Source organism: Ziziphus jujuba, chromosome 8 (genome assembly GCF_031755915.1).
Source record: "Ziziphus jujuba cultivar Dongzao chromosome 8, ASM3175591v1".
Lineage (NCBI taxonomy): Eukaryota > Viridiplantae > Streptophyta > Magnoliopsida > Rosales > Rhamnaceae > Ziziphus > Ziziphus jujuba.
In genome coordinates, this window is record NC_083386.1 from 28,031,705 (window position 1) to 28,057,262 (window position 25,558).

Genomic DNA, 25,558 nt, shown 5'->3' on the forward strand with positions numbered 1-25,558 from the left:
GGTGAGCAACATCAAAAACTTAAAAACACCCACAAATTCTAGTAGAATCGAACCAAAACCCCCAATTGCTAAAGATCCAGATTCTTCCGATCCACCATTCAAGTATTTCTAAAGCAGCAAAGAAGAAATAACCACAAGCGAGAAGGTAATCTTGTATTAGATCTAAAATAAAGGACATTCAGGTCTTTTAAAATTTTTTTAAAGGTATAATAGATATTAAAAGGCAAAACAAAAAAATTCACCAATGCAAAAGTATATATCGTTATGACCCTTCTAAAGAGGACATTGGGCCAAATTCCCCTAATTAAAATTCTATCCAATATACCCATTCAAAAATTTGCTAGTCTGATTAACAGTGATATGATGTGAATTGGAATCCAAACTTTAGGCGGCTTGCAGAGTACTACAATTGGAAATTTGGAACCATCTTGCATTTTTATTTTTTTAGACTTTTTTGGCTTGGTTTTCTCTCAACACCCAAAAAAAAAAAAAAAAAAGAAAAAAATTCGGTTTCTTCATATTCAAATATTGTAGTCTACTTTTTTAAGTATCCAGGTAATTTCCAGCCAAAAAAAGTGAAAAAAAGTACAAGTTGTCATCAGATAAATGCATGCATATGGGCCATTAGTTGCCCTTAATTTTATTTTATTTTATTATTGTTTTTTTTTTTAACTTTAACTATTTTCTTATCAGGCGTTGCCCTTAGGTTACTTCGTTTACTTTTTTCTTTTTTTTTTTCTTTTTTTTTCTTTTTTTTTTTTTTTACTTTTTGCTTATAATTAATTTTATTTTCCTGCCGCTAGTGCATGCTTCTTCTTGGAATAACCGTTTTTGCTGCATTTCAGTTATGTAAGGAGAAGTTATGGACTTTCAGTACCATTTACCATAAATAGTAGTTACATTTGGAATGCAAATTCCATGGTCTGTAATTGGAACCTGTGTAATTTTGAACATTTTGTGTTCCAACTACCTTGGAAATTGGAATCCAAATGAAGTTCCTCCCACTGGTTTCTGTTTAATACCCTCCTCGTTGCTCCAGCATATAAAGGTCCTATTACACTTTTTTTTACATTTTTGGATACGGAAATATTGCACATATTCCTTTTCTTTTATAAACTTCATTTTCCTTACCAAGCATATAGTATCTTTCAGATCGGCATGCTGAAAATCAATCTGTGCCCTTGCATTTTGTAGTTGGTTTCTTGGCTGATACCAATATATATATATATAGATATATATGGAGATGGAAATTTGTAATTATTTATTAAACTATTTATAGTTCTTTGTTTTCTAGTAGTTTCTGGTAATTAAATGCATCAAATATGATAATTAAGCACGGATTATATTTGATTTATTTTCTGTTTCTTTTTATCTTTGGCCCCTTCCTAATAATTAAAATTAGAAACAAGGAGAAAAAGAAAGAGAAGCAAATAAAGAAGAATGAAAATATTATAAAAATTTTATGTCATTGGAAATTATGAAAGTTTTATTAATTTCTTGACCATGTAGTAATACTATTATGGTTGTAGATATTGACGGTAGGTGTCATTTTCCTAAGCTATGGCTCAATCGATCAGAAGGTTAGCATTGTCTATTAATCTACTACTCTTATTGACAACATTTCGTTCGCAATGAACATTATTATTTACATGAGTCAAATCGTTTTGCAATCAATATTTCGAATTAGTAACATGAACTTTCGATTTTTTGTCTTTTTTTTTTTTTTTCCTAATCTTCATTGTTGTTAGTGTTTTAAAAGGCTCACTTCAGCTTGTCTTGAGATGAGATATACAAAAAATAACACAAGACTTAAATTTGGACAAATTGCACCTAAGCTGCATGCTACCGCAAATATGGCATGTACGCCTTGGGTACGAAAATGTAATTTTTTTTTTCACTTTGAATGATATAATTAGATCTAACTTTTTTTATTTTTAACTTTATAGAAATCCTATCTTATTCTCATCCTCACAGATCATTACTCATAAATTAGAAAAGTATGTTTTACTGAATATTTATTTATAATTTATTATTTTTATATCCATATAAACTTTAGCAGTCTAAAGTTATTTATATATAATTTTTTAATTTTATATCAATTTAAATATATTTTTGATTAGTTTAATATACATATTTATATAATTTTTAATATTATAATTTAATTCCTTAAATGGTATGCTCCAACATCATCGGGCTTACATCTCGCCTTATCTTATAACTGATAAAATATCTGGGCTTCCTCTGTTTAAAATACTTATTTTTGTCTACTATTAGAAAAGAAAAAAATAAAATAAATTAAAAATAATAACCTTTTAAGATGAAATGAAATTCTATCATTGATTAAACAAAAATGATAATAGAAAAAAAATGAACAGGGAATCCAAATTTATACTTAAAGAGTCATAAAACTTATCATCATTGACTAATCATCAAATGGGTAAAAGTTTGTGAGCAGGAGCCAACTGCGAATTTCATAAATTTCTTTTTGGAGCTTTAATTCGGTGCTGATTATCAATTTTTGTTTTCATGGATGAAGGTTACGTTTGAGGTTTTCTTTTTTTTTTTTTTTTTTTTTTTTTTTTGGGTGCTCTACCTAATCCTCATATATATATATATATATATGATGAATACAAAATTTTCGGGAATAATATTGTCAAAGGGAAATCGAAGAGTCCTAAAGAGAAGAAATCTTATTTGAAAAAAGATTTAAAAAATAAATTCTAAATCCTGGAAGGTAACATCCTTACAAATGAAAGAATATATTTCTGTGGGCATGTGTGATTGCTGTGTCAACGGGTCAATCGTTTTATACATTCCAACGGTAATTGAAAAGGATCACCAAAAATGTGTCGTAGCAGACAAAAACATGAAGATTCCAGCACTACTTTGTGGAGCTTTCACTGATGTATTTTTTGTAACTGATATTTATTACCAAATTAAAACGAAATTAGTTATGGACGAGTCCTTCGCTAAAAACACAATAACTAAAAAGCCTTGGAAATATTCCATCTCAGTTGATGTTCTAGCTATTCTTCCCCTTACACAGGTAAAACCAATTTTAACATTAATTAATTAATTTCTTCAACTTATTAATTATTATTATTTTAAATTTTTTAAATATGATAATTCATATTTTACATAATTAATATTAATTATATATAACCTGTTATAAATGTTTAATTATAAAGTGGTAATTGTATATTTATTTTTCAAACGGAATCTCTGGAGATCTTTTCAAAACTTCCTTCTTGGTTGCCAAGGATTTTTCGAATTTACCTTAGCGTCTAAAGAACTTAAAAAGGACACCTAAAGCACTGGCTCCAAAGACTAAAGTTCTCTATGTTACTTCCAAGATATATACTCATGAATCCAGGCAGCAATTGACGATGAAGGCATTCCTAGAAGTTACTTTATAGACTATTTACAAACTAAATGTTGTGTTGGAAAAAGCAAACAAAGTTTCATATTAATAGAAAATTCAAAAAAAAAAAAAAAACAAATTCACAATATAATTCAATTGGACCGCTCCATCAATTATTTGCAAGTTTTGGATTAAAACCTCGTTTGAGCCTAAAGAGATGGGCTTGGGCCAATAATGGGCTTCAAGTTTTTTTAGAGCATAAAAAATTGACCAATGAATCGAGCGGGCACCACATAATCCAAACGGATAGGATCCTATTCTTTAGGATGGGAGCTTCACCTAGGCCTGGAAGTTGGGCTTGAATAAAGTGGCAAACTGTCTACGTATTGTTTTAAAGTTAATAATGTATAGTTCCTTCATATCGTTTTCCTTTTTTCTTTCTTTCAATATCGTCTGTGGATTAACCCTGCACCTGTTAATTTGTCTAAGCTCTAGACATTTGCTGCTTGATGTTGTTGTTGATGAATATTTACAATTAACGGCACTTTCGTTTTGTAATAGTTATTTTAACAGTACAGTACTTGCATTTTGTAATTAACTTTTGTTTTTAACAATATATATATTAATTAGTATTTTATCACTTTGAAAAAAGCTAGCCAGAACTTGTACGGACGAAACGCATTAAAATAAAGAACACGATCATAAAATGTGTTAAAAACTCAAAGAGAATTCTTGGTATAACTAATATTAAGCAAAAACAAAAACAGAATTTGAGGATTTAACAAAACTTAATGGAGTTTTAATATTAATTTAACCAAATTTTATTCCCATTTAATAAAAGAAATGTATAAACAACAAATGGAGAGGGTCCAAAATCCACCCAATACATTTGAAGTTTTCAAATGATATTTCTACTAAACAAAATAAACCATTCTCGGCCACCGACTATTATACTGAGCTTTTAGAAAAATAAATAAATAAACAAAATCGATGCTTTACATACCTTTGTTCAGCATTTTGCGACTTGCGCTGTAAAAGCAGACCCACATTCTTGTTATGGTTGTTAGAATTTGATATCTGCTACGCAGTTTACTTCTTTGCTGAGTTCCAAAAATCACCGGCTTAGACTCAGACTTTTCCTTTTCCTCTTTTCCTCTCTAATTTCTTTTGCCTTTTCGTTTCAAACCGACTAGATTTCTTGACTATTCAGAATCAGTTCTTTCGGAGTGGGTTTCACGGCGTGCCGTTTACTGTAGAAGATATTTTCTTAGTTACCAAAGGACAAACGTGTCCAACTATGACATTTTGGTAATATGCACGACAATGTCATTGCTTGGGCTTTTCTCAGTAAAATTCATGGAAAATTTGGCCCAATGTCGTGTAGTTGGGTTCTAAAAGAAACATGCCGATCTTTTAAACAATTAAAATTTTATCTATCATGTTTGAGATATTAATAAATTATTTATATTTATGATTATTATAAATGATAAAAAAAAAATTATTTCAATTTACATTTTTATGTTTCAATTTGTTAATCCAATTGAATTACAACTTAAGTTACAACAAATTAAGATTAAAAAATCTAAATTGTAAAAAGAATATTTCAATATTGATTAACATATGATGAAATAATTAATCGCATTAGCCAAAAAATTTAATTAGATTAAAATGCAACATATTAAAATTTGAAGGTGTGAATTAAAATGTTTAAAATTTGAAAATTGAAAGTGTAATTTTTTCCGTACGAAAGAATAGTCAACGTATATTATGACCAAGAAAGTATTGAAAGCAGACATGCTGACCAAGACCTTTTTTTTTTTTTTTTTTTGCCCCAAACAAACATTGTTGACCAAGACTGTTGACCAAGACTTGAGAATTCACCATGTACATATTGCAATCGCTGGCCACTTCAGAAGTAATTCTCTGTCCTTTCTTTAAACTCACTACGCCCTGCGTTTGTGTCCTGCCGTCCAGGCTATAGGCCTGTTAAATGTTCATTCAACAGGTGATTTATCTCTCTTTTTTTTTTTTTCTTTTTCTTTTTTTTTTATGTGTGTTATATATCATTTTCTTTTCTTGTCTTTATTTTCCTTTGATCATTTACAATAATTTCTCACATTTCTACATTTTAAGTTTATAATTTTTTAAATATGAATATAAATAGTTTATCAATTAAATTATCTTATTTAATTTTTCTTATATTATATCTCATTGAATACTATGGAGATGGTCTTAACATGCATTTGGGAATTGCTTTTAGACCCCAATTCTGGCTTATAAGAAATTTTTTTATTAAATATAATATCTGGTAAATTTTTAAATAATCTATCATTTTCAAAAACTAAAGTCTGAGAAATAATTATGGTAGCTTTTCAGATTTTTCTTCTAGCATAAGTAGAATTTTAAAATTAAATTACCACTATATTTTTTAATAATGAAATTTCTTTTTATTCATTTATATATATTAATAATATATATATAGGTAAGGAAGTAATTATTTATATTTATTTTAGTAATTATATACAATTCTAAAAATTAGTTAGGTTTTTTTACCAATCTTGAAATAATAGTATACCAAACATTAATTAGATTGTTTAAAAAATTGATTGTTGCTTCAATAGAACTTTTGTTCATTCTTTCATAATCTACGACAATTCTAAACTAAACCTTAAATTGGATAGCATATACATGTAACTGCTTGCGTTTCTTCTTTTTTTTTTTTTTGGTTGGCATTGAAAGATAAAATGATGATATTGATGAGGATAATTTAATTCTTCTCTGTTCTTAATTCAAGTTATTTGAATTGGATTATAATGATGCCTTTTTTATTTTTTATTTTGGATTAACTGGAGAGAAAGATTTTATCATTATATTTAAACTCAAAATTTGCAAATTATTATTTAATCATTGCTATTTTTCACCATTGATAAATATCACTAATAAAACCCTTGCTAATGTGTTAAATAGCAATTGTTTATATTTAAATCAATTTTAATTTTTAAAAAACTAAATTCTTACAAAAAAATAAAATATTAATTAATAACAGACATATATATATTGGTTTCATTGGTGATATTCACCGATGTTAACAAATATCATTTTTCTTATTATTTATCAAAACCAAAAAACTTAGTTATTATAAGTGGTCAATAGCCACTAACGGGCTATTCAGAGGAACAATTATATATTAGATCCTTAATTTGGTCTGTTGAAAAAAATTACTGTATTATAACACCCTTGGCCATTTAGTACGCTAAAGATACTAATGTTATAAATATAATCAAAATGTATGAAACCAAATCATTAATTCATTTATCGCCCCATTTGTGAGGTATCAAATTTAAGAAAAATTGATTTCCAAAATTTAATTTTGAATTAATTTTTTTTTTATTATCAAAATACATAATAGGAAAGTTTATTCAAATAAGTTTTGTACAATAAATTAAACACAAATTTATATTTAAAAAAATCTTAAAACTATTTTTTTAGAAATGTCAAAATGATATTTTCATAAATAAAAATATAATTTTTAAAGTCTATATTTTTTCATCTCTAAATAAATATCCAAATACTTGTGACTTTTTCAATAAAATTAAATTTATTATAAGTTTACCATTTACCGAAAAAAGCCTATGTATATTTACGATGATGAGATAGATTAATTTCATTGATGTTCTTGTTTGTAAAGACTGAATAAACAACTTGTATATATATATATATATATAATGAGAGAGTTGACACCACATTAATAACAACTATTCACAAACCATTCGATCATGCAAATCGAATAATTGGAAATGTTCATCACCTACCACATAGTGGAAGTTTCCCCATAATAACAATCACGTGTGTGTGTGGTTAGAAGAGCTTTTGGATTTGTTTTGTGAGAGAAAAAAAAAAAGAAAAAAAAAAAATTGGTATTAGGGCATGTTGGTACGCTGAATAAGCCTGGGGATCCCATCCTTTTATGAGAGGCGGAAATTGTCTCTGGAGAGTAGGGAAAATTTGCTCCTTTTTTTTTTTTTTTTTTTTTTGGCTTTCTTCTTCTCATTATTTCACTCTCTCTCTCTCTCTCTATTTTTCTATTTCATTCCTTTCTATTTATTTATTTCCATTTTATTTCATTCTTTTTTCTTTATTTTTTTATCCTTTCATTCTTATTTCTTTTTTTCTTCATTCTTTATTTTATTATTTTTTCCTTTTTTCTTTTTTATCTTCTTTCGTTTTTATTTTAATCGCTATTTCTTCCTCTTAAGTTTTTTTTAATATTTTTCCTTTCGTATTTGTCCGTTCTTTTTCTCATGTTCTATGCTTTTTTTTTTTTTTTTTAATCTTTGCTTTTTTTCCATATCCCTTGCATCAGTGTTAGATTCCTTTTTTTTATTATTTCTTTTTTTTTTAATTAACTATCTAACAATTATATGTAGAGTTTTTTATATCTAGATTAATATATACAATTTTGATAATTATTAATAATAATATAATAAATTAGTAAGATAAATTTTTTATTAGAAAAAGTAGCAATCTATTTTAAATAAATTTTCTTTCTTTTTTCTTACTTCAAAAATCAATATATTACGATAATACAACATATTTTGTTAATTAATATAAAAATATGCAGTCCAGTCCAAGAAATGTAGTGTAAGAAGCAATTTTTTCGAAGCACCCTAATTTTTTGATCCTAAAATATCTTGTCCAATCCTGTATTAGTTCTATTCTGAAATATAATATAGTCATCGTATAATCTTCTGTAATTATTTGCAGGAGTTGGAAATCTGAACCCAAAAAAAAAAAAAAAAAAAAAAAAAAACAGAAAAAAAAAAAAAGAAGGTTCTTTGGTTCACTATTAATTGTTAAGAGGGCCATCTCATGGATAATAATAAGCCGGTGGAAGTTGTGAGGTTAGTTTCTTTTATCTTTAATAACTAATGGCGAAAGATTTGAATCTAAAACTTGTACATTCAAATCACTGATTAATTTCAATGTATTTTTTATCTTTGTAATCCTTATTTATGATGGGGTGCAATTATTGTATAATTTATTAAGGATTCAAATGGGGAATTTTGAGACAATATTCACTAAGAAGCAATCAAGCAAGCAAGATGTTAGCTTTATGATCACTAGTAGTGCAAATTCATCAAAGGAGTTGAGAACAAAAATAAAGGAAATCCTTCGTTCAGATGGGCAATACCTTCCAATTTTGAAAAAGGTATTTCTAGTCTCATGTGTGATCGCAATCACATTGGATCCTTTATTCCTTTACGTTCCCTACATAAATGAGAGAAAAAAGTGCCTAGAAATGGACCAAACATTGAAGATTGTAGCACTTGTTTTGCGATGTTGCACCGACATTTCTTACCTAATCTATATCATTTTTCATACGCGTAATGGATTTCAAAGAAAGGCTGCCAGGGCATTGGCAACGGCCCAAAAAAGTGGGTTTATTGGAAAAGCAGAGGCAATATCTTGGAGGATACCCTGGTCACTCATGCTAATTGATATTCCAGCTATTCTTCCACTCCCACAGGTAACATATATATTCCAGACGATGGGGGTTGTCACATAAAGTGCCCATATTATAAGGTTTTTACAGAATATTTACCATCAACATCCGACAGCTTTATATTGTAGTTTAATAATATAAATTGTTTGAACTAAGTTTTATTTTTTTGTTTTATTTATTTATTTATTTTGTATAATTGAAAAAATATATTCAAACATAAATGTTAGTCTTCTTTTTTCCTTTTTTTTTTTTTTTAAATCTATTGAGTAAAAACATTAAACTGAGCAGGTGATAATTGTAGTCTTCTTTACCAAGATGTGGGGCTCGAGATATTCGAGCAAAAGGAAATTTCTAAACTTCCTTGTTGTGTTCCAATATGTGCCACGGGTTCTTCGAATCTACAGATCGTGTAAGAAACTTGGAACGATTCCAAGCTCACTTATTGGACTTGTCTGGAAAGGTTCATTCAATTTGTTACTCTACATTATTGCCAGTCATGTAAGTTAATTTCATATTGTTTGGTTATGTTCTATCTCACTAGCTATTTATCTTTTTAATTTATTTACTGCTTAAAAGTTAAGAGTATGCGATTAAGATAATGCAATTTTTAGTGGTTATTAATTACTTACACAATTTATACATACATATATATATATGTGTGTGTGTATATTCAACAAAATTGGAGTATAATTATTTTTTAAATTACATAAGGCATATATTTACAGGTGCTGGGAGCCTGGTGGTACTTCTTATCTGTTGAACGAGAGGCTGAATGCTGGCTCAAAGCCTGTAAAAATCATGGTGGATGTGCTGCTGCTAGTTTTGATTGTAATGATAAAACCTACTCCACCGCGAGCAATCTGACCATTTTGAATGAGTTTTGTCCTATAAATCCACCAAATGCAGATGATTTTGGAATATATCTTGATGGTATTCTCTCTGGTGTTGTTAGCTCAACGGATTTTCCAAAAAAGCTCGTCCAATGTTTCTGGTGGGGTCTCCGAAATCTCAGGTTTGACCATAAATATGTCCCTCATACTCTTCATTACAGCAAGTTGGTACTCAACTATGATTCGGTTTCTTTATAATTTTTGCTTTTTAAAAGAGGAGCTTCATTGGCTTTGATTTTAAGCTTTTCTTGAAACTGTCAAAACACTTGCAGTGTACTATTTTTGAACTTCAAAAGCCAAAATAAGCGTTTCAGAAGTCATGTCAAATAAAGCCTATGCGTATTGCATACCATTTATAGCTGTCTGTGTCCAATATAGTTTACAAATACAATGATATTGGAATTCATATTCATTGTCTGAGAAAATAACTGGATACTACTATGTTAGCATCTCTTACCTTGCTTGATCCTTCTGCAGTTCTTTTGGTCAAAACCTCAAAACAAGTAACAACGTCTTGGAAACTTGCTTTGCTGCTCTTATTTTAATCACCGGCTTGCTTCTATTTTTATATCTTATTGGAAACCTGCAGGTTGGTTATACAAAATCTTTCTCTACTTGATTTTCCATCTCCTTCAAGTTTTTCTACTCATAAGGGTAGAATCAAAGTTAATTGTAAAGACTTTCTACAGGAATTATATATATATATAAACCAATTTTTGGATCCTCCCTCATCGTATTTTATAATCTTCATAAAAGAATTCAGATTAAATTGCAGCTATATATGTATATATATGGATTAAAACGTATGCTTGGTTATGATCACAGACATACATGCAATTGGCAACTGCAAGATCAGAGGAGATTAGACAGAAAATGAAAACCAAAGAACCAGAAATAGATTTATGGATATCCAGCAGTGGCATCCCTGAGAACGAAAAAACCGTGGTCATGCAACAAATACAATACGCATTGGAACATGAGAAAGATGTTGATTTTGAAAATCTTCTGCGACATCTTTCCTTGTATCATAAAGATAGTCTTAGAAAGGGCAACCTCAGTCTGGATGAGCTACGCAAGGTTGGTTTCTATAAAAAAGTATTAATTTTAAAAGATGCATTTAGTGTAAAATGGTTTGCTTTATTTTCTGTATAACTTGTAGTTAAGATCAATTATTTACCCTTGTTGAATTATAGAATGAGGACTACAATGGCTAGCTAATTAACTTGCCTAATTGAATAGCTTGTACCGCAAGAAATACAAAATTGATATACATTAAAGGATTTGATAAACTTAGCCTTGGAACAGACATATATGAAGTTAGCAGCCACAAGATCAGAAGAGAAAAGGCAGCAAACAAGAATGAAAGAACGAAAAGCAGAGTTGTGGATATTGAGAAACGGCATTCCTAGAGATTTAAAGCCAATAATCATGCAACATACGCGATACAGATTGACAGACAACAAAGAAGTTGATGTACAGAGTTTGCTCTCTCTACTTCCTCTGGAACACCGAAAGGCTATCAAGGAACACCTCTGCTTGGATGTGCTAAAGAAAGTAGGTTCCTCTGCCTCAATAATACGCTTACACTTGAATTTTGAAACTTAAGAAATGGTTTAATTGAAAAAAGAATTATTTATGGAACTTAATGAGAAAAAAATTAAAGGTCTTATCTTATCATAGTATACTATTGATGTTTAGTATTAATGAATCTTACCCACAAACTTTTTCTTAATTGAAATTAATGTAAACTAGGTGCCAATACTTCAAAATATGGACGAGAAAGTGTTTGAACATTTTATTGACTTTCTCAAGCCGGTGGTTTACTCTGAAAACAGCTACATTATTCGAGAGGGAGAACCACTTGACTTGATGCTATTCATCACCCATGGCATTGCATTGACCTTCACGACTAGTAGCAATGGAGGAACTGGTTCCAAATGCATTCAATGTCTTCAGAAAAGAGATATCTTTGGAGAGGAACTTTTAAATTGGACATTGAAATTTGCCTCCTTTACTGACCTCCCCATCTCCACCACAAATGTCAAAGCCCACACAAAAGTTGAAGCTTTTGTTCTTACAGCCAATGACTCAAAGACTTTAGTCACTAGTTTCTGGTGGCTATTCAGAAAGCAGCTCCGCCGTTCAACTAAATCTGAGTTGAAGCGACTTGAGCCATTTGCTCTATCTGCTGTAAAAGAAGCCCGGCGCAGCGTCAAAAAGTCAAAAGAATCTCTAAGTACTCCATTTTAGGCCCTAGTAGTATTTACCACCAATGCACCATGCATTTTAGTTTTTGAAACAGAGGGTCTGAGAAAACTTGGAAAAACTGAAAATAGAAGTACCTCCAGGTAAGCCCTTGTCAATCAAACTAAATTGTATCTGAGAAATAGAAATTCTTTCCTATTTATGCAATTGAGACTGTTTGATTGCATATTTGTGAAGAAAAGTAGCCATAATAATTGGTTCCCATTCATAAATAGGTGATCAGAGAATAACAGAGAATATGTAGGAGAGCATATGTGTCATTTTTGAAAATTGGTTATATATGTGATAACTGACCATAATAAAAATAATAAGTAAACGAATTTTGGGTAGCGACAATTTTTCTTCTTCTCATTAACTCATATATAGATAACTAATATGTCTCTTAATGAAAATCTTATCTGAAGATAAACATCAATGGCATAATCTTTGCTATTAAGGAAATAAAGTAAAACGCAAAGTAAAAATTACATCTGCAAGTCAAGAACTCGAGGACAAGAGAGTTGAAGGGAGACAAGAATGGTTTTCATATTTCATGATCGAAGGGTGTTTTCATATTTCATGATCGAAGTGTGTAAAGTCTTTGCTTTTCAACTCTCCAAGAAATAAACTGCGAAAGCATACACGAGCGAAGTTGGCCGAGTGTATTCTCCTCACACCCACATCCTTGAGGTCGTGAGTATGAGAGTGCGTTCGAGAGTGATTTCTAGAGCTTTAAAAGCAGTGCAAAGAGACTAAAATCACTTCCTAGACCACAAGAAGAAAAAGGACCATCAATCTTCAACAGTGTCAACAGGGGTAAAGTCATCACAACAAGTTATCAACAAGCAATAGGATTCCTATACTTCCTCCTCCTTGAACAATTTGTTTGGTAGGCTTCCTTTAATGTAACTTTTTATTTTTCAAACTTGTTAAAGACTTTAAAAATCATAAATCAAAGATATTTATATCCACAAAAAGAAGTTTGCAACATCAATAGTAAGCATTACCAAACAGAACATAAATTCTATCATTCTAACAATAATACAGTACAATATCAAGAGGTAGTACAAAGGAGGATTATGTTCAAAAGGAAATAATCTACTTGCATATTAGTGAATCCTACTGGTCATATTGGACTTAGACTGTCCAGGAAAAAATATATATATAGATATATATATATATATATATATTTTCCTATTTTAATTTTAATTTCTTTTGGGTTTTAATATTTGACTGTTGCTTTAAAGACGCAGATGAGACGTTCTGGAAAATCAGAAGAGGTACCTAAATCTATATAACTATGGTGATTATTCCAAGGTTACTTTAACCCCTTTTTTTTTCTCTTTTTTTTACTGCATATCATAAAATTTCAAATCTTTGAGATAGAAGGAAAATGCAATCAGTAAGGTTTGATATTTTGTGCCGGATTTCAAAAGTCAGGTAGTTTAATCCTGGGATGTAGTCTCCTATATTGAACTTCTTGCACAAAAAATAGGAGAAATTATTGTCTTTTGGACGTTGCTATCGCAAAACTATATCTATATTCCAAATCAGTATTTAATTATAATTCTGCACTTTGCGAATACTATAATATTTTGAATATTAGTTTTCTTCTTTTTTCTTGTTTCTGGTTTGGTGATGGCTTGTGAATTTTCCAACAAATATAAATGTAATCATGACCTGCACTCCATCATGTTAAGCTTTTGAAAATAGTAATTTAATTTGATTTCAGTTTTATAAAGTTAGTATGCTGGGATGCTATCCAAAAAAGTAAAAGCAGCTTACAATGATATGTTTACCTTTTTTCAGAGTTAAGCTAAGGAGGCCGACAATATTTTTTTACTTAGTATTTTTTATATCTGACATTCTTTATCTTTGCATTAAAAAGAATATATAAATTCTCATGGGATGCCATTTTGTATAGCTGATTAGCCCATTCTGCCCTTGCGTAGACAATTATAAAATGAGCTAGATAGTCTACTAGCTTATAAATGTGTGTATATATATATATATATGATGCAACAATTTTACTTATTCTTTGCTTGTGGAGATTGAAAAATATTCTAAGAAAAAAGAGTAAACTAATGTCCCTTATTTCCCTTATAAAGGCAAAGTTGGAAAAACTTCAGCCTATTTATCTGCAGACTCGTCATTGTCTTTGATAATGATGTAACAATTATAGAGAGGGCATCTTATGGATAAGGAGATGGATGATTCTCAAGATGTGAGGTTAGTTGCTTTATATTTTTGTAGTCCGTGAATGGTGAAAGGTTTGAATTCAAATAAATTGCTTATATACATTTATCTTCCCTGAATTTGTTCAAAACTAGCTAAGAACCACATTATATATCTTGGTACATGGTACGGTAATATTCAATGCACCAAAATATTTGACAAATTTTTTTTCAATAAATGTCTCCTATCAGAATGTATAAGGATGGATTTTTCATTATTATTTTTATTATTAACTTTTGAAGCCATTTAAAAATTAATATTCAAAGATGTATTTAGTATTTATATGAGTTCTAAAAACTTATGAACGCAAAATAAATTATATCAGAATTCATATAAACCTCAAATATATTTTTAAATATCAATTTTTATTTTAATAATTGATTTGAGAATTATTATTATTATTATATATAATACTACACACAACTGAGGTCGACCGGATTGTTTTAGCATCAATAACATTGGATAGTTTTTCAAAGGTTGAATTTTAAAAATGTGTTAATAATTTCAAATGATTTAATTATATTACTTGTCCACTTAGTAAACTTGCTTTACTCATATTAATGTTCTTTCTGATTGGTGCAATTTATGCTCTTTTCGTTGGGTTCAATTTTATTCAGGATTTCAATGAGCGATGCAGAGAGGAATATTGAGAATGAGCTAACCAAGAAAGATGATGTGAGAGCAAAAATAAAGAAAATATTTTATCCATGGGGGCAGCACAAGTACCATCTAATGTTGAAGAATGCTTTTCTAGTCTCATGTGTGATTGCAATCTCAATGGATCCTTTATTCCTTTACATTCCTTATATAAATGAGGAAAAGAAGTGCATTCAAATGGACCCTAAGTTGAAGATTGCATTTCTTGTTTATCGATGTCTCACTGATATTTCTTACCTAATCCATATATTTTTTCATACGCTTCGAAGGGTCACCAGGCCATTGAGAAAGACAAAATATAGTGGGTTGATTGGCGAAACTTCGCCATTATTTTGGAGGATTACCTGGTCATTCATACAAAATTATATTGATATTCTGGCTATCATTCCCCTCGCACAGGTGACCTATATACTGTATATGTTAATATAAAGAGTTTTCTCAGTTCTAACTACTGGTGATGATCACTAAGTGGAATAATCTATTGATAGTATGGTATAAATTAATTATTGGCTTATTACCTAAAACATGCATTAATTATTTTTATAAAAGAAATAAGTATTAATTATTGGCTGCCTTCAATTTTATTTTAACTTTTCTCTTAAAAAAAAAAATGTTAGTTTGACTTTTGAAACTACAAATCTAATGTGTCTCCAAGAATAGCTTAATTGTAGTGTCATACTTTTCCATGTGCGAAGTTATGGATTCTAAACACCTATTGATAAAAAAATTTCAAAAACAAAATAATTATAAATTTAATATGGAAAGATGAACTTGAAATAAAAGCTAACCAATTAAATTAGCACATGATATACGAGTCTCATTCACAATGGTTATTAACGATAACAAATAATTTTTTTTTTTTTATATATAAATCATTTTAACTTGTTGAGCATCCTAAACTGGAGGAGTCAGAGATATTAACTTGTCACTTGTGCAGATGATGTTGATCTTCTTTGCCAAACTGAGGGATTCGAGATATTCGAGTACAAGGAATTTTCTAAACTTCCTTATTATCTCCCAATATGCGCCAAGGATTTTACGTGTCTACCTTTCATGGAAAAATCTTGGAAGGATTCCTACGTCAATCACTGGAGTTGTTTGGGTTAGCGGTGCATTCAATTTATTTCTCTATATTATTGCCAGTCATGTGAGTTAATTTTCATTCTCACGACTCATCCATTTATTATATGTAGGACCAAACAATGCAGAAAACCCCCATTTTCGGTTTGTCATAATAGATTGGTTTGGATTAAACTGAATTAATTTAAGTCCAGCACAATTTGATTGGAGTATTTTAATTTTTAGTCTAATGTGATTTGATAGGATCTTAAATAATCAAATCCAATCTAATTGAGTTCGCAATTCACAAAAAAAAACCCCTAGTTTGATAACATTTATGTTTCGTGTTTAATAAAGTTATATTTTAAATAATAATTAAATTGTTATTTATTAATGTGTTTGGTTTTCGTTTGTATTTTTTCCACTAAATTGTATACAGTTTGTTTACGTAAAATTGATTGTCTATAATGGTTAATGATAATTAGAAATCTCAATTAACTACATGCCTACTTTGTTTCTGCTTGGCTGCCTAACCAAAAAATAATAATAATAACTACATAAAAAAAGAAAAAAAAAAGAAAAAAAGGCACTAAATGATACACAACTAACTAACAATTAAAATAAGCAAATTAAATACAATTTAGTGGGAAAAAAAAAAGAACAAAAAGAAAAAAAGTGGCACCAACAATCTTTTCACACATAGCTACAAACTTAAAAGGAAAAAGAAATTTCTAGATTGAAAAACATGTCAAACTGTTTATGGAAATGAGATTCATTTTGATAAATGTTGTTCTTTGTGTGATCTACAAGTAAGCCTACTATCTATTAAAATTGTGCATGGGCTAATTAATTAAATCTAGTTTTGTTTGTTTGCTTTTTTAAATAATTCCAATATTAGAGAGGTCGATTTTCATAATTTGAAGAAGCTGCAAGTTGTAATTTATTTAAAAAATTGAGAATTTGATGTAAGTAATTTTCAGGCGCTCGGAGCGTTGTGGTACTTCCTTGCTGTCGAACAAGAGACTACATGCTGGGGCCAAGCCTGTAAAACTCATGGTGGATGTGTTGATACGTCTTTTGTTTGTAATGACAATACTACCCCCAGGAACCTGATCATTTTGAATGAGTTTTGCCCTATAAATCCACCCAATGCAACGGTCTACGATTTTGGAATATTTCTTGATGGCCTTCAATCTGGTATGCAAGCGTCGACAGATTTTCCAAAAAAGTTCGTTCAATGTTTCTGGTGGGGTCTGAGGAATCTGAGGTTTTAACATATACAACCACCTTTAATTTAATTTCGATTCCCAATTAACTTGAATATTTAGCTGTTTGCCTATATATATATATATATATATATATATTTATTGCCAATCTTCACCACATTCTATTAAACTTTTCATATTACTAATTTTTGGATTAGTCATTTAAAATATAAGTTTATTAAAATAATAAAGAATTTAAATTCATATCAACCCAAATATATTTTTAAATTTTAACTTTAAAAGATTTTAACCATTAATAATTAAAATTCTAGTAAAAAAGACATTAAAATATTCAAATAAAAAACTAGCTATACATATATTTATATATTTATTGATATTTGCCATTTGTGTTTATTATCTATTAGTAGTAGAAACTATGTTAATTTAGCAAATATCAACACATTAAGTCTATGAATAATGCATCACCAACTATGACAAATAATATTACTTTTCCTATATTACTACTAGCATTTTATATCCATTATGATATATTTGCTTGATTCAATTTCAATTTTATGCAGTTCTTTTGGTCAAAACCTCGACACACGTAATCATGCATGGGAAAGCATGTTTGCTGCTTTAATTTCAATTACTGGCTTGCTTCTATTTTTGTATCTTATTGGAAATCTGCAGGTAAAAAATAAAATAAAAAAGAAGAAGAAGAATTAGTAGTGACGATCAATGTATACTTTAATTGAGACTACTTATAAAAGGATAATTAGTAAAGATTAATTTTCTAAATAAAAAATTTCCTTCGAAAAATGAATTAGTACTGATGAGGTCAGAGAGCAAGAAAATGCACCCTTTGATTTATTAATTAATAATATTGATATAATATATATATATATATATATATATATATATATGGTTAATTATGAACAGACATACATGCAATTGGCAACTACAAGATGGGTGGAGATCAGACAGAAATTGAAAATGAAAGAACCAGAAATAGATTTGTGGATATCCAACAATCGCTTTCCAAAGACTAAAAGGACAGCGGTTATGCAACATATTCTCTACTCATTGGAACATGACAAAGATGCGGATGTGGAAAACCTTCTCAATTCTCTTTCCTCGACTGACAAAGAGCGCATTGAAAGCAACCTCACTTTGGGTGAGCATCAGGTAAATTAATTAATTAATTAATTAATTATCCCCCTCTAAAATAAATTATAATCTGATCCTATAATTTAATGAGTAGTACCAGAAGAAACATAAAACATATCAATAGTAGTGGGAATTATAATTATATTGATGAAACTATGCACTAGCTAGCTAGCTATGCTTATTTGCTACGTAATCATATGCTATGGAACAGTCATATGCAAAGTTGGCAGCCACAAGATCAATGGAGAAAAGATATCACAAGAAATTGAAAGAACGTAGCGTGGAGTTGTGGATGTTAGGAAATGGCATTCCCAATGATTTAAAGCCAATAATCAAGAGATGCACTGGAGATAGATTGCAAGACGACCAAGAAGTTGACGTAGCGAGTCTCATGTCTATACTTCCCCGGGAACATAAATCCGCTCTTAAGAGACACCTCTGCTTGGCTACGTTTAAGAAAGTAAGTTCCTGATCTGTCTTCGCCTCAATATTTATTTGGTTAATTATTAATCCTTATTACTTGAAGAAATTAAGATTATATATTTTGTTAATTGGATGAACCTAGATTCAGGCACTTCGAAATATGGATGACAGAGTGATTGAAATATTTATGAACCATCTGAAGCCAGTGGTGTACACTGAAAACACATACATTATTAGAAATGGAGAACCACTTGACTTGATGTTTTTCATCACCCAAGGCGTTGTTTGGACATTCAAAAGTACTGGTTCCAAAACCACTGACAATTGTCTTGAAAAAGGAGATTTCTATGGAGAGGAACTTCTGAATTGGGCAATGGAATTTCCCACTTTTGCTCAAGTCCCCATCTCCACCACAAATGTCAAATGCCACACAAAAGTTGAAGCTTTTTATCTCACAGCCTTGAACTCCAAGAATTTGATCAGGAATTACTGGTGGCTGTTTAGACAACAGCTCCAACTCTCAACCCAATGCGAGACCAAGCGATTTGAGCCATTGGCGCTTCTTGCTGTAAAACAAACCTTGCTGCGTGGGAAAAGAAGAGCATTCAAAAAGTAAAATTGGCGTAAACAATAATCCTTCCCTTGTCGACTGAAGGTGGTGGTGACACTGCCAGTGAGTTGAGTATGTACCAATTACCACCAATAAATTCCTGCTCTTGTTTTAGTTAATTTTCAAACACAGGGCGGTCTGAGAAAACTCAATAAATTAAGCCAAGAAGAGTAGGCCATGTATAATAAGGTTTCTCATACGGGTTATGACATTTGGTTATGCATATGTCACATGTCCCCATACAGACAACAAACCGGGCTCATAAATGTTACGCACACTTGTTCTGGTTTTCATACTTTTTGTGCCAATAAGGTATCTTTTTCTTCATTTCCTTCAACAATTTGTTTACTCCAATAAAATCTGTTTTTTTTTTTTTGGTTGGACAATGAAGGGAGGAGCGTGGCCAGCGTGTGCCAGATATGCTAAACAACCGGCACATGTCACAGAATCTATAGCTACTGGGATAGATATCCTCAGCAACAAAATGATATAATCACAATAAATTCCTAATAAAAAGTAATCTTTTATTTATAAGAAAACAATATCGTCTTCACACAATCAGTCGGACAAATGAAGCAAATAAAGCATCCACCAGTCAAATAATAATTAACATCACAAGGCTAGAGATGTACTGGTCACGGTAGGAAGTAATAAGTTTACAAAGCTAGAATCAAAATCTTTAACACAAAGGTGGAAATTCAAAGACCCATCTACACTTACAGACTGTCACTGTGACTTGCTACTTTTTTCCATATACTACTAGTTTCCATTATCAGGAAAATCAACAAAATGCTGCTGCTATGAATTAAATTCGTATGCAGATTCATCGTGCTGGGATAGGAGAATCACGAAGCAAGCTCACCTCCCTCTTCAGAAATGAAGGCAAGGCAAAGGCAGCTGAGTGCACCTGCCAAACAAACCCTTCTTAATTATCTAACTGCACAATATCTAGAAGGCTAACGAATTTATGCAAAAGCAATTCACACACACACACAAAGACTGAAAGAGAGAGAGAAAGAGAGAGAGAGAGAGAGAGAGTGCTCAGAGAGCGATAAATAGAAAAAGTCAAGGAACTCTTACATCTGAGTTGTAGAACTTAAGCTCTCTTTTATGTTTGATAGCCCCATCTAACTTCTCAATAGGGTTGACTGGATTTTTGAAATCAACTGATGGCCCCTCCGTTGAGCATATCAAGAAACCTATCACACCACTGCATGACAGTGATTCATTAATAAGAATGAATTTATGGTATGTAAGCTTGATGTCGACAGATTCTAAGCACAATCACTTAGTTGGTCAGATAAAATGGTGCTCTACTAATCTTGATACTTAATAACATACCTAAACAACCACATGAACCACAAGTATAAAAACACAGAAAATTAGCAGAAAAGAAAGATATTAAAGATCATGTTACCTTGGATATGTGGGAACACTTGTCCATGCATAATGGACAGATCCCTTGAAAGTTTCCCGACAAATAGCTATCATATCTTCAATAAGATGTGTATGGAGCCACATACTTTCTGCCATGTTACAGAGGACACCACCAGGCCTTAATGCTTTAGCTATAGTCTCAAAAAATGGCTTTTCCACAAGCTCTTGAGCAGGACCTATACCAGAAGAAAGAACTTGAAATGATTTAAGTTCTGAACAATAAGCATTCTAAAGTGAAGAAGCGGACAAAATAAAGGAAGAAAAAAGAAAATAAAAAGAAACCAAGGCATCATGGCTTTCCCTACGCTAGTTGATGCGATAGCAATGGATAAGCTAAGGCACCTGTGCTCCAACTTTCAAATATAAGAGCGACTGTAATCAGTAACCACAGAAGAAAATCCTAAGTGTTACAGAAAAATATTGTTTTTCATATCAATAGACACATTCAGATTTCAGAAATGCACAGTAAAGTACTTGACCTCCAACCGTGAAATGATCTGAACAGAATTTGAATGCATCTTCTAATTTCATTCACATGATTTTCCAAATGCATATGCACGCTAATGCTCAAAACAATGGAAATATCCAAAAATGCTCAAAACAATCAGAGACATTCTAAAAGTAAATAGCAGACCAAACAGGGTAAAAAGAGTAGGCAGAATATAACGTAAAGATCAATAACCTACCTACAGGGTCAGAAGAATCAACTATAATAGCATCATACTTCCCTTCAGGTGCACATCGCAGAAATTCAATGGCTGTCATGATCATTGAACAGATCATTAGTAACAAACGTGAGACACAAACCAATTTAGCAAATTTTCTATACCAAGGATTTGTAGCAAACTATGCGGTAAAACCATACCATCATCAACAAAAAGATGGACACGAGGGTCGTCAAATCCAGCCGCTAAGTCTGGGAAAAACTCCTTAGACACCTAGAAGAAGAAAGGAGGGCAAAAGAGAATACGAGATCATAGTAGTTGGTTTACTCAAAAAACCTTCAAAATGGGAAGATGAATGGAAGGTTATGTTGCATCACTACTTACATCAATGACCATCTTATCTATCTCACATATATCAATATGCTCAACAGAGCTATGCCTAGATATTTCCCTAAGAACCCCACCATCACCGCCACCAACTACCAGAACCTGCACCATGAATTTTAACATCACTTAACCTATAATATCAAGAAAGTAAAAATACCACCATAACAATTATGAAGATTTTGAAAGCACCTAATTACAGCAACATCAGTTTATTTTTCATAAAATAGCATCATCCAGTATCAAACTATAATCCAATTATCCAAAAAACTTATTGCATGCATTTTAAGTAAAAGAGAAATTGCAATTATAATCAGAGACAAAATATGCGCTGATTGCCAAGTGTAAGCCAATCACCAGTGACCTAGTCCTTACAAGGCTCCTAGGCCCAGAAAATGTATAATAACCTTTGTTATGAATCTGATTACCAAAAACACTTGAGCTATGAATCCCATAAATTTCAGAGTTCCTATCTGTTCTCATAAATCATAATCATTAGGTTACAAGAGACAACAAATATTTTTCATTGGTAAAAATCGACAAGACATTTACTCTCAAAAATTCATGAGACACTACGTTTTCCAGCATTATATTTTTAAAGATTATATAAGAATGTCAATCATTATGGGTTGCTCCTGTCTTGTAGCAATACAAAGTTTCCACATGAGGTATATTGCAAATGAAATTTTAAAGTTACCGATATCTTTGAGCAGAAATGTATTCATCTGCATATGCTTGCACACAAACATACATGCATGCATGCATGCATACATACATACGTACATACATGTATATGTCAGCAGAGGAGCAAAGAGAAGAAATAACTAGCAATATTATGTTATCCAATAAGACTTATAAAATGTGGTTATTTTCATACTAGCAAGTATACAGGTAGAAACCTTTATAAATGATATAACATTACTAAATAGCAGGAATATCCAAAAGGAAGATGAATGGATTATGTGAAATTACAGTTTTTGGGGAAGGAATTGAACAAAGTGGAAGATGAGTTATCATCTCCTGGTAGGCACATTCATCTTTCTCAGTCAGCTGGACAATGCCATCAAGTACAAGCACTTTTCCATACACGGAAGACTGAGAATAAAGAAATAGGCATCAACTACCCACATAAATAAAATAAAAAAATTACGTAAGAGAGAACCCTAGGAAGACAAGCAGCAGAAACCAACTATCAAATGTGAAAATGACAAACCTTAAAAACTAATATCTCTTGGAACTCCGATTTTCCCCTGTACAAAATGTTTTCTACTTCCAGAGAATGGACTTCTCCTGCCAAAGGAAAAGGGTAATATACATGAGATAGCATTATACAGCAGTTAAAGGTGCAAGGAACCTATTCAATTATGATTCCAAAAGTTTTAGAAACAACCAATTTATTATTTAGCTAGGGTGAAAAAGACAATCAAACTTCAAAAAGGTCAACAGATGTAACTTTCAGGTGTTGAAGTCATCACACCAAGTTCTCAACAAGCAACAGCATTCCTATGTTTACCTCTTCCTTGTACAGGAAAAGAACAAATTTGTGGTAGGTTTCCCTCAAAGATAATCATATCCACAAAAAAAAAGTTTGCAACTACAACAATAGAATTACCAAATGGAACATAAATTCTATCACTATTATTACAATACAATATCAAGAGGTGCGGATAAGGATAATGATTATCAAAAGGCAAAATGCAATAATCAACATGCATATTAGTAAATCCTACCAGGCCACATTGGGTTGTTGAAATAAACCTTCTTGCTGGTTTTGTCTGCAATAAAAAAATAAAAAACTGTTCAATTATACTGTAATCTATCCATTTGACTTTTGGGGAGAACCACCATAACTTTATGCTGCAAAAAGAATGACATAATTAATTAAAGAATCAGAGGAATAAGAAGATCACAGGTAATGACCAGAGTGAGATTTAGATTCTGAGAACCACCCAGAAACAACAGTAGAATGGCATTTTGTTTCAAGCTCAGGGGCTGAAGACTTAGCCTTCAAGCAACAAGAAGGAATAACCTTCTCTGAACCATTTTCATTACTCGCCTTCCCATCCGTAGTCTTCTGGCATTCCAAACCTCTTCCTACGTCTGCCTCCATATATTATCTTTTTCTTATCTGGCTCCAGCCTCTATCGATCAATATAACGTCATAAGAAACTTTACAATTCTTCGATCAAAGATTACAAATTAATCAACCTTCAATAACAGGAAAAGCAAAATAAAATAAAACCCCCTCTTACCACAGGAACTTATATTAAACTCCTACCCTGCCTATATTTGCAAACGAATCTTAACTCAAAGATGGAATCATTAAAGATCATATTTAATATCTAAATTAAATAGAAAGTATAACCAAATAAAATCGCAGTCATACGAACATAATCAAATCCTAGAAATTCAATACTTGTAATAATAATTATCGATAAGAGCAATGCCAATCAAAATTAAAGCCTCTAAAACAAAATATTTGGGACCCAAAAAAAAGGAGACCAGAAATTTTTTTTAAAAAAAAATCTCCCGTTCAAGGTGAAAGAACTATCTAATCTTTTCTAGTAAAGATTAATCTTTAATAAAATAATAAGAAGAAGAAAAGGAAAAAAGAAAAAGAAAGCATCACCTCCTATTTGCCCCCCACCCGAACGAATCCCAGAGAGATTTTTTTTATTTTTAATTTGATAGAACCCAGAAAGACTAAAAATAAAATGACTTCATGGTTTCTTACCAATTCGATCATTACTCCAGCAACCAAATAATACTTTTTCTTCGGTTAAAAGCACAAAGAAATGAGAATAAAACAATAACAAACCAGCTGCATAACAGCCAACAAAGTAAAAATACAGTAAAATTTCACCGTAAAATTCAAGAAAAAAAAATAGTCATTTGGTTCAACAAGTACCAATCACAAACAAAGGAAACTATATTTTTTCAAAAAAATAAATAAAACAATGAAACTATCCAGGCTCCACCTACCATTCAATGCAGGATATAAATTCAATAAATTTCTTAAAACTCCATTTATTTCCCCAGAAATTGTAGGGAAAAAGAACAGAAACTATATGTAAAACGAAGCACGTTTTTCGGAGGTATAAGCAGTGACGAATGAGGGGGAAAACGAAAAAAGTTTCAGTTGCACTTCAAAAAAAGGAACCAAATTTTCGAATTTCTGTATGCAATTTTCTCGGAAAACAAACAACAGGTTAGGGTTCAATAAAAGAAAAATGATTCCGTTACAAAGCAATCGAACTGTTACTCTTGTATCACAAATTTCGAAAAAGAAAATATATAAATATATATAAATGATTTTCATTTTTTGTTTGGAAAGAAAAAGAAAAGGGAAGAATCGCATTTTCCATTCAAAACTTGCAGAGGCAGAGGATCATATAAGAAGAAAATAGAGCAAGAGTAGGAACCTACACAAATAGAAAGAGAGGGCAAAAGGGTAAGCAGACACCTATCGATGGAGAGAGAAAGCTCGCCTGGCGTTGATGAGAGTGAAAACTCTGTTTTTCGGGGATTTTCTGAGAAAATATGAGCGGGAAAGATGAATTTATAGGACGCACACACACAAACACGCACACGCACACTCTCTCTCTCTCTCTCTCTCTCTCTCTCTCTCTCTCTGTTCGTCTCTGTCACTTTATCGCTCTGTGGAGCGTCGCTGGTTTTAGTTTAGTTCGAAGGCAATGGCGTCCGAACGCTTTAT

General features: G+C 31.0%; 3 protein-coding genes across 8 annotated transcripts; 2 read left to right on the plus strand and 1 right to left on the minus strand.

Moving 5' to 3' along the window:
- The first annotated feature begins 7,999 nt into the window (after window positions 1–7,999).
- LOC107414583 (cyclic nucleotide-gated ion channel 1) lies at window positions 8,000–12,902 on the plus strand. Of its 2 annotated transcripts, none has more exons than XM_048469850.2 (8): window positions 8,000–8,262; window positions 8,408–8,888; window positions 9,153–9,362; window positions 9,590–9,876; window positions 10,232–10,343; window positions 10,580–10,831; window positions 11,060–11,308; window positions 11,507–12,902. In XM_048469850.2, exons 1-8 carry the CDS (start codon window positions 8,231–8,233, stop codon window positions 12,002–12,004), a joined length of 2,121 nt encoding a protein of 706 aa, XP_048325807.2. In that variant the 5' UTR covers window positions 8,000–8,230; the 3' UTR covers window positions 12,005–12,902. The 2 variants fall into 2 exon arrangements, with proteins under 2 accessions (XP_048325807.2, XP_048325808.2); XM_048469851.2 differs by having other exon boundaries at window positions 11,590–11,765.
- A 1,108-nt stretch (window positions 12,903–14,010) lies between these two features.
- On the plus strand, window positions 14,011–19,695 carry LOC107414607 (cyclic nucleotide-gated ion channel 1). Of its 2 annotated transcripts, none has more exons than XM_016022752.4 (8): window positions 14,011–14,227; window positions 14,851–15,289; window positions 15,828–16,037; window positions 16,930–17,216; window positions 17,736–17,847; window positions 18,097–18,342; window positions 18,536–18,784; window positions 18,890–19,695. In XM_016022752.4, the coding sequence occupies exons 1-8, from the start codon at window positions 14,193–14,195 to the stop codon at window positions 19,361–19,363; spliced, it is 2,052 nt and encodes a 683-aa protein (XP_015878238.3). In that variant the 5' UTR covers window positions 14,011–14,192; the 3' UTR covers window positions 19,364–19,695. The 2 variants fall into 2 exon arrangements, with proteins under 2 accessions (XP_015878238.3, XP_024927619.3); XM_025071851.3 differs by having other exon boundaries at window positions 15,828–15,992.
- Window positions 19,696–19,860: 165 nt separating this feature from the next.
- Window positions 19,861–25,558, minus strand: LOC107414606 (spermine synthase). 4 transcript variants are annotated; one of them, XM_025071849.3, is made up of 11 exons: window positions 25,332–25,558; window positions 23,764–23,984; window positions 23,574–23,618; window positions 23,057–23,133; window positions 22,816–22,938; window positions 21,844–21,948; window positions 21,660–21,732; window positions 21,481–21,552; window positions 20,775–20,970; window positions 20,438–20,567; window positions 19,861–20,264 (listed from the first exon to the last, which is right to left on the minus strand). In XM_025071849.3, exons 2-11 carry the CDS (start codon window positions 23,951–23,953, stop codon window positions 20,181–20,183), a joined length of 1,095 nt encoding a protein of 364 aa, XP_024927617.1. In that variant the 5' UTR covers window positions 23,954–23,984; window positions 25,332–25,558; the 3' UTR covers window positions 19,861–20,180. The 4 variants fall into 4 exon arrangements, with proteins under 4 accessions (XP_024927617.1, XP_015878235.1, XP_024927616.1 ...); XM_016022749.4 differs by having other exon boundaries at window positions 25,307–25,558; XM_025071848.3 differs by having other exon boundaries at window positions 25,270–25,558.